This window comes from Mus caroli, unplaced genomic scaffold, assembly GCF_978045245.1.
Source record: "Mus caroli unplaced genomic scaffold, Mus_caroli_1 scaffold_8, whole genome shotgun sequence".
Taxonomy (NCBI): Eukaryota; Metazoa; Chordata; class Mammalia; order Rodentia; family Muridae; genus Mus; species Mus caroli.
In genome coordinates this window covers 33539647-33548683 of record NW_028227263.1, presented here as the reverse complement: position 1 = coordinate 33548683, position 9037 = coordinate 33539647, and the positions used below count along the sequence as shown (strand labels likewise).

General features: G+C 46.6%; 1 protein-coding gene across 1 annotated transcript in view; it reads left to right on the top strand.

Moving 5' to 3' along the window:
• Positions 1–7965: 7965 nt before the first annotated feature.
• Positions 7966–9037, top strand: part of Parva (parvin alpha) — a 163512-nt gene continuing 162440 nt past the window's right edge. The window contains exons 1-2 of the mRNA XM_021166342.2: positions 7966–7984; positions 8352–8551. Coding sequence (XP_021022001.1) covers positions 8416–8551 — 136 coding nt within the window. The 5' untranslated portion in view covers positions 7966–7984; positions 8352–8415. The remainder of the gene's footprint in view (positions 7985–8351; positions 8552–9037) is intronic.

The window sequence follows — 9037 nt, the reverse complement described above, 5'->3', positions numbered from 1 at the left end:
GGCAGCTAGGCCAAGCCAACACCATGGCTCTTTTCAGGAACCCATTATGTTTCAGAAGACTGCCAAAAGACTGGCCTTCAAAAACTGTGCTAAGACCCCAGGATCCCTAAGGAAGATGTGTAGATGGTCCCTTGTGTAAGAACTGAGCCCCTCCCCCCACATGCTTTCCAGAGTTTTTCATGTCACACACATAGCTTCCTGAGAGCACACTTCCCTACCCATGATCAAAGAGGTTTTCAAAATACTCTGGCACGGTCCTCTGGCCTCTTCCCAGGCTAACAATTCTGGTCACAGATTAAGACCCGGAGCTCCTGTGAAATACTCAACCCAGTCTACAGTCACATGACTCTTAAGTGTGTATTAGCTTCCTGGGACTGCTAACACAAAGGACCAAGGACTGGCTGGCTTAGAGCAATAGAAATCAATTTTCCTTAGGGTAGAGGCTGGAAGTCCAACACCCAGGTGTGTATTGAGTCAAGGTGCCTAAGATTGTAAGTCAGGATCTTTCTATGCCTCTGTCAAGCACTCACTGGCTCATGCCCCCTCTGTTCTGTGCTTCCTTGTGTTCAGATATTACTCATATCTTAAACTATCAGCCTTCCTGAGTTGGTTGCCACCATACTTAAGGGAATATGCTCACTGGCAGAATGGCCTTCAAAGACCACCACTAGTACTTTAGAGTTTGAGGCCATTCCAAATGTGTCTTCAATAATCCTGTTTCCAAGTAGGGTCCCACTCTGGGGGACACTGTTTCATCTGTAGCATCTGCTTATAGGGAAAACTTCCCCAGGCATGTGCCTTTTGAGTTTTATTATAATCTGTTTTGAGATGGCTAGTTAGCCTCCAACCTTACTGAAGGAATGCGATCTTTTTTTTTTTTTTTAAAGGAACATGGTAAAACACAAGAAAAACACTGTAAAAGTAAAGGTGACAGCTATGTGACAAGAAGAGATTACAGTTTATGAACTCTGTCTGAACTGAGCTCTGAGATGCCAACTTTCTCCCCATTATCTTAATACCTTAGTTACCTTTCAAGTGATCTCCAGTGTGCATGAGCCTCCATTTGTCAAACTCCAATGTCAAGTGTATAATGTCTTTTACGTTTTCACAAGGAGTGGCTGGACCTGAAGACATTCCAAAGTGTTTACTCACCCGGCAATGGGAAGGCTTCTTTTGTATATTTCAATTTGATTTACATAGTTTAAACATTATAAACCCTAAAAAGACTTCTTGTTATTTCGAGTCATGTTTTCCGACATGTTTCATAGCTTACACTTTTCTTTTTATTTAATTAATATATTTTAAATTTTAATTAGTGGGGGGTAGGTGGATGGGAACAAGCCTCACGGTACATGTGAGGACCCACTACGATGTGGAAGCCAAGGACTGAACTAAAGTCATCAGGCTAGGCAGCAATTGCCTTTACCCTCCAAGCAATCTGTTCTGGCTGGTTTTGTGTGTCAACTTGACACAAGCTGGAGTCATCACAGAGAAAGGAGCCTCCTTTAAGGAAATGCCTCCATGAGATCCAGCTGTAAGGCATTTTCTCAATTACTGATCAAGGTGAGTTGGGGTGTCCCATTTTAAGTGGTTCCAACCCTGGGCTGGTGGTTCTGGGTTCTATAAGAAGGAACTCTGAGCAAGCCAAGAGAAGCAATCCAGTAAGCAGCCCTCCTCCATGGCCCCTGCATCAGCTCCTGCCTCCAGGTTCCTGCTCTTTGTGAGTTCCAGTCCTGACTTCCTTTGGTGATAAACAGCAGTGTGGAAGTGTAAACTGAATAAGCCCTTTCTTCCCCAACTTCTTGGTCATGATGTTTTGTCCAGAAACAAAAATCCTGACTAAGATACCATCTAAAAACCTGCTTTTATTTTGGGGAGAAATGGTCTTGCTATATATCACTGGTAAGCCTGGAACTTGCTCTATAGTCCAGCTCGCCCTCAAACCTGTGGTGATCTCCTACTCTGCTTCTGGAGTGCTGAAATAACAACAAACCCACTCAACTCCTCCCAGACTCCTCCATGTCTCCTTCCAACTTCATGTCCTCTCTTTGTAGCTCACTGAGTCAAGTTAGTTCTACTTGCATGGGTGTGGACACCCACTGGGGTATAACCAAGCTGTCAGGGTCACAGCCTGAAAGAAAACTGACTGTCCCTTCCCAGGTAAATGTCACCACCATATAAAGCGCGATGTTTTTACACTGAGTACATGCGTGCGTGCATGTGTGTGTGTGCGTGCGTGTGTGTATGTGTGTCGTGCATTCATGTGAGAGTTTGGATACCTGTGTATGTCCTTCTATCATTCTCCACTTAACCACGATGAGACAGGGTCTCTCAATGAAGTGGAAGCTCCGGCCCTTGGCTAGGCTGGCTGGTCAGCACATTCTTCAAAGCTTCCTTCAGCCCCAGTGCATAACCATTCCCTACCTTTTTTGTGGATGCTGGGGATTTGAACTCAGATCCTCACACTTAAAAAGCAAGCACTCTTACTTATTGAGCCATCTCCCTGGCTCCTACAAATTGTTTTAAAATCCTTCTTTGAGAATTTCATGTAAGTTTACAATATATTCTGATCATGTCTATGCGGCAAACCTGCTCAACTCCTTCCAGACTCCTCCATGTCTTTCAACTTCGTGTCCTCTCTTTGAAACTCACTGAGTCAACTTAATTCTACCTGGATGTGCATGGATGTGAGACATCCACTGGGCTATGGGCAAGCTGTTAGGGGCCACAACCCTGAAGAAAACTGTCCCCCTTTGAGCTGGAGGACTGGCTGCTTGCTTTGCAGGTCCTGTGCAGGCAGCCAAGCTGCTGTGAGCTCATGAGTGCAGCATGGCCCAATCATGTCCAGAAAAACTGGCTTTAGTTCTTTCAGTGATGTTCCCTGGGCCTTGGAAGGAAGGAGTACAGCTCACCCCCTTATTCCTCATCTTTCTTCAAATCATCTTTCTATCTGGGATGATCAGGAATATAAAAGCCAAAAAAATAAAATAAAATAAAATAAAATAAAATAAAATAAAATAAAAACAACCAACCAACCAAACAAACAAACAAAAAACCAAACCAACCAACCAAACAAACAAACAAAAAAACCTTAAAAGAAACATTGGCAGCTGGGCGGTGGTGGCACACGCCTTTAATCCCAGCACTTGGGAGGCAGAGGCAGGCGGATTTCTGAGTTCGAGGCCAGCCTGGTCTACAGAGTGAGTTCCAGGGCAGCCAGGGCTATACAGAGAAACCCTGTCTCAAAAAACTAAAAAAAGAAAAAAAGAAAGAAACGTTGGCATTCCTTCTGTATACTCTATTAACAAATTCTCCCCCTCCCCACCCCCATGTATTTAGAAATGTCTTTTTTCCTCATCCACTAGAGTGGACACTGTTTTAGAGTTTTAGACCAACCGCTGTCTCCCATCTACCCAGACCTATCCTCTACTTATTTTTGGGAAGGTGGCCATTTTTCAGCTGTTTTTCTGAAAGTACTAGATACCCTAGGGACTATGCTACCTTCAGTTTCACCCTCTGAGATTCCCCACTATATCCTGTAAACTTGCAATCCAGAATTCTCCCTTCTCCTGCCCAATCTTGGATTATAGCTGGCTGAATCGATTTTGTGATGAGAAAATGGAGTCATAGAGAGATTCAGGAACTTCACAATACATTCACAGATGTCTTGCTGCAGAGTAATGGTCCTAACCCAAGTCCTCTACCAACCACAGCATGAACCCCAACAGCTGGATGTTGGGGCTGTTGAAGGAAGAGGACAAGACTGGAATGAGCATGGCGGGGAGAATCCCAAGGCAAGAAATATGACTTCCACCCAAAAAAGCCTGGTGACAGTTTAGGGCCTGTGGATTTTTGAGTGATATGGGCCACTCAGAGACCTAGAGACCAGGCCCACAGAAAAGGCTCCTATAGAGCACAGAAGACCATGACTTCATTTAAAAAGTTAAGCAGGCTAAGGAGATGGCTTTGTAGGTAAAAGTGCCTAAGTGTGAGGACCTGAGTTCAAATCAGCACCCACATAAAAATCTGGCTTTCTGAGGCAAGAGAGATGGTTCAGCAGTTAAGAGCTCTGGCTACTTTCCCAGAAGACCTGGGTTTGATTCCCAATACCTACATGACCCAACAACTGTCTATAACTAGTTCCAACACCCTCTTCTTGACCCCAAGGTCACCAGGCATGCACAATAGTATCCATCCATCCATCCATCCATCCATCCATCCATTCATCCATCCATCTATACATACATACATAATACATACATACATAAACACACACATATATGCATTCATGCAAGCATGCATACATGTATGCATGCATACTTACATGCAGGGGAAATATCACAATATTTTCTTTTTTAAAGCTGAGTGTGATCATGTGCTCCAGGTTCATTCAGAGACTATCTTCAAGAGAACAAAGTTGAGTGACAAAGCAGGGGACCTCTGCTAGTAGAGGTGGCAACGGACTATTTACTTTCCAGATTGCCAAAGCCTCACCAATTCTAGACGTTCTATCATGATCCTTAGCCAAATTTACACCCACAAACCCCACACTGAGAGGTCTGTCTCCATCCAGGTTCAGAAACCTCATCATCATCCATATCTTATCCTACTCTGCCAAGGAAGAGTCCTCTTATCGGTGCATAAGCTCAACTTTTCTAGCTGCAGAGCTGGCTTGATGTTCTGAAAGGCAACATTTAACCAATAAGACTGGCTTTCCTTTAAGCTTTGCTAAGTGACTTCAAAATATATTAAAAAAAATTCCAAGAGGGTTGAATATAGATAAATGCATATGTGGGCAACTTAAAAATGGGCAACCTTGAGGATGCTATGTTTAGGACATATTCCCCACACACAGAAAGTTAACAGCAATTTGTGAAAGACCCACAGGATATAAGAGCTAGAAGTAGCCTTAAATACCCAACACCAACATGTGGACCACTTATATTAATATCACCTAATGTGAGATGATTTTAACCATCTGTACTCTTTGGTTTCACCTCACATTAATTGAGTCAGAATCTCTGGAGATGGTGCTAATATTCACAACAAACTTGTAGGAGATTGCAGCTCCCTCAACGTCCTCATCAGACTCAAGAATCACTATTCTATTCCATCAAGAAATGGAGAGTCAGAAGCCTGGCGGTGGTGGTGCACGCCTTTAATCCCAGCACTTGGGAGGCAGAGGCAGGTAGATTTCTGAGTTCGAGGCCAGCCAGGGCTACACAGAGAAACCCTGTCTCAAAAAAAAAAAAAAACCCAAAAAATAAAAAAACAAAAAAAGAGAAAAGAAACCCCCACAAAAAAAAGAAAGAAAGAAAAGAAAAGAAAAGAAATGGAGGGTCAGAGGCTTTTGAGGTACATGGACTTGATGCTAAAATCAGAGCTTATAGTGCTGCAGTTTTGGAAAATGTCTTCTTATATCTGAGATCCTTGTCAAGAAGGGTTAGTGATATAATCAAAACACAACGTCACGGTGGCCTCACTGTCTCTCGAGGGTGTGTGTGTGTCTCTGTGTGTGTGTGTGTGTCTGTGTGTGTGTGTAAATCATTCCAGGCTAGTAGACACAACATCTCTTCTTTTTTAAAAGAATATTTATTCATTTATTTCATTTTTTAATGTATGTGAATGAGTACACTGTAGTTGTCTTCAGAACATCTAAGCAGACGTGAGAACTTGCGACCTCCCCTCCCCCTCGGCTCCTGACCTAGAGACCGGACCTGTTTATTGATGTTCCCTTATAGAAGGATGGAGCACGGGATTCCATTATAGATGGTTATGAGCCACCATGTGGTTGCTGGGAATTGAACTCAGGACCCCTGGAAGAGCAGTCAGTGCTCTTAACCACTGAGCCACCCCTCCAGCCCTACAAGATCTCTTCTGTTTGGTAAGAGGCACCAGGAAAATGACTGTGTTCTGAAAAGGTGAAATGGCAACTCTTGAGCAGGCATAAGTGAACTCATGCTCTGAGTGGGACCCATGGGTCATCATGTTGGTTAGACTTTGCTTGTCAGCATATGGCTTAGACCACACAATGGTAGACAGTTCCTAGAAGGCCGTAGTAGCAGTATCTCCTCAAATGGAAGGAACTTCATGTGGGAATGGAAAGGGATGCAAGACTTCATGAGTTCTCCATGTCGAGACCATCATGTGGTCTTGTTTTGAGACAGTCTCACTAGGTATGTAGCTGACTATAACATTAAACCCCTTCTGTCTTCACTTCCAAGTGCTGGGATTAGGGGTGTGTCAAAGCACCTCTGACCCACATGGCCTCTTGAGAGAACGTCTATATTTCTGGATGCCTGGAGTGTCACACGTGACACATAATAGACACACACACACACACACACACACCAGATACTGCCCTATATCCCCATGTCCCTCTGAGTGTATTTTGTGTTGCTTAGTTTTTGGTCTACCAGACACAAGCTAGAGTCATCTGAGAAGAAGAGACAACAATTGAGAAATGCCCCTATCAGATTGGCCTATTGGCAAGTCTGAGAGGCATCTTCTTGATTAATGATTGCTATGGAAGGGCCCAGCTCACTATGCATGGTGCCATCCCTGGGCAGGTGGTCCTGGGTTGTATAATAAAGCAAACTGAGGAATCCAGGAGAAGCAAGGCAGTAAGCAATATTTCTCCATGGTCTCTGCTTCCAATTTCTGCCTCCAGACTCCTGCCTTGACTTCCCTCCACGATGGACTGCTACCTTAGAGGTGAAAGAAACCCTCTCCTCTCTAGGTTGCTTCCGGTTCTGGGATTTATCAGAACAATAGGAAGGAAGTTAAGACACAGATACTCATCATCAACATGCATGTCACTCATCAACACGAGCCTCTGGCTGAGAACAGACACTGCTGCCTAGTTAGGCACTAGATCAGCCACCTAGTGCCCAACTGCTGAACCGATTTCTCCAGCTCAGTTCAAAATCTTGCTCTCTCTGAGTCAGAGATTCAGTCAGATTCCATCAGTGTGTGGAGTGTACATGTGGAAAGCCCTCCTCAGAGCATGACAGTCACCATCTTCATCTAAGCAGATGTGAGAAGTTGCGACCTCCCCTCCCCCTCGGCTCCTGACCTAGAGACCGGACCTGTTTATTGATGCTCCCTTATAGAAGGATGGAGCAGGGACAGTCACTGGGTTCACATCTCAATTCTGGCCACTCCCTCTTGTAACCCTACTAGGTCATTCTGTCCTAATTCCACGTGGTCACTGGAGGTGCTAGAGTAGTAGTCTGTTGAAGATTAGCTGAAGGGGATTTCATTTAGACAGTTAGGGGAAGTCATCTGCCCTGGGGTAGGAATTTGCAGTAGTGCAGCTGCTTTGGGGCTGCCCACATTCCTGTAGGTGACTCCTTCCCCAGGCTCTGTAAGTCTGATAAACTCATTGGATCCCAAGCTTGATTTCAGGGAAACGGTAGTTTGTTGGTGGTGCTCTGGGAAGGAGACATAGATATTTGTTTATGCCGCACCACGGAAAGAGCTGTGGAAACAGTTATGTAACTCTTCCCGCTGGTGTATATGACCAAGGTACCCTGAAAGAATGGGAAAGAGATGGTCAAGCCACAACTTAGGAAGAAGAAGCACAGTAAAAGTACGTAGGACTCCTAAACATCTTCAGCATGAATCTTTAAAACTGCCCGGTGTGACTCCAGCGTCAGGTCAAGAGAGTCTGGAACTAATTCTATTGATCTTGGCTAGATAGATGAGCGCCTCACTGGAGTTCACAGTTGTGCTTTCTACATCTAGTCTCGTCTTTTCTTACAATTATGATGTCATACCCATGAGTGCCTTGCAAGAAGAATATGCTGGACCTCTGCCGTCGTGGACTTCCAGCTTTGTTTGAGTGTGGACAGGAGAAGGTGGAAGTCCGCAGATTCATGCAGAAGTTGAACGGGAAGTCTGTTGGGACCAGAGCCCATTTTAGTTCCTTGACTTCTTCGTGAGACAAAAGTACTAACAGTATAGGAACCCATCCATGCAGGAGGTAGAGCAAGAGACCGCAGCAGCTGGGAAATAGGGTCACAGGGCTGATTCCCTGCGGATTCTGACGTGTGTGTGTGTGTGTGTGTGTGTGTGTGTGTGTGTGTGTGTGTATGCAAAGCAGAGAAGTGAAGGCTTCCAGGCTCCAGATAAGACCTCACGTCCCCCTAGCATGCACTTGCCCCTGCGTCTATAGCCCCCAGCAAGCGGCAAGCCAGGGCATCCTCACAGCCAGGGCAGCCCGGGGCGCGGGGCCCCAGGAGCAACAGCTCCTCGCAGGGCGGAGGGCGGCGCGAGGGAGGGAGCGAGGGACGGGAAAGGCGAGCGAGCTGCCTCAAATGCCTGGAATAATTCCGCTTCCGTTTGGAAAGCCGCAGCCTCAGTCCCGCCGCCGCCCGCCGCGGCCGCCCAGCTCCAGCTCCGCGTCCAGCCGCCATGGCCACATCCCCACAGAAGTCGCCCTTGGTCCCAAAATCTCCCACTCCCAAGTCGCCTCCGTCCCGCAAGAAGGATGACTCGTTCTTGGGGAAACTCGGAGGGACGCTGGCCCGGAGGAAGAAAGCCAAAGAAGGTAGGAACAGCCGAGGCCGTGGGCGCTGCAGGGATCGGGAGCCTGGGAGTGGGAGACCCCCCTGGCTGTGCCTGGGCGCGCCTCTCAATGTCCCCATGTCGCCTCCAAAGCCCTAACCGGGTCGGTGTCATCTCTGGTCCACAGGCGGAGCCCAGGCTTTGGGTGGCTGTTGTCCCAGAGCCCAGGCCCAGTCGGTCCCCCGTGCTCTCCCCTAGGCCGCTGTCCCCGCCCTCTGCGCGCCCGAGGACTGGCATTTGCCAAGTTTCTGCTGGAAAGTTTTCTCGGGCGCCGTCATTCCCCCGCTCTCAGCCTTCATTGGTCTGTTGCGCCGTCGTTTCCTGGGAGCCTTCAGGTCTTTTGCTGCAGTTGCAATGGCCTCCTTGGATCTCTCGCGGGCCCCCTGGGCTTGTGTGAACTTTGATGATCTGTATAAAATGTTAGTTGACTGACTGAGAGAAGAATGGTGCCGAAGTTGTGGGGATTGAG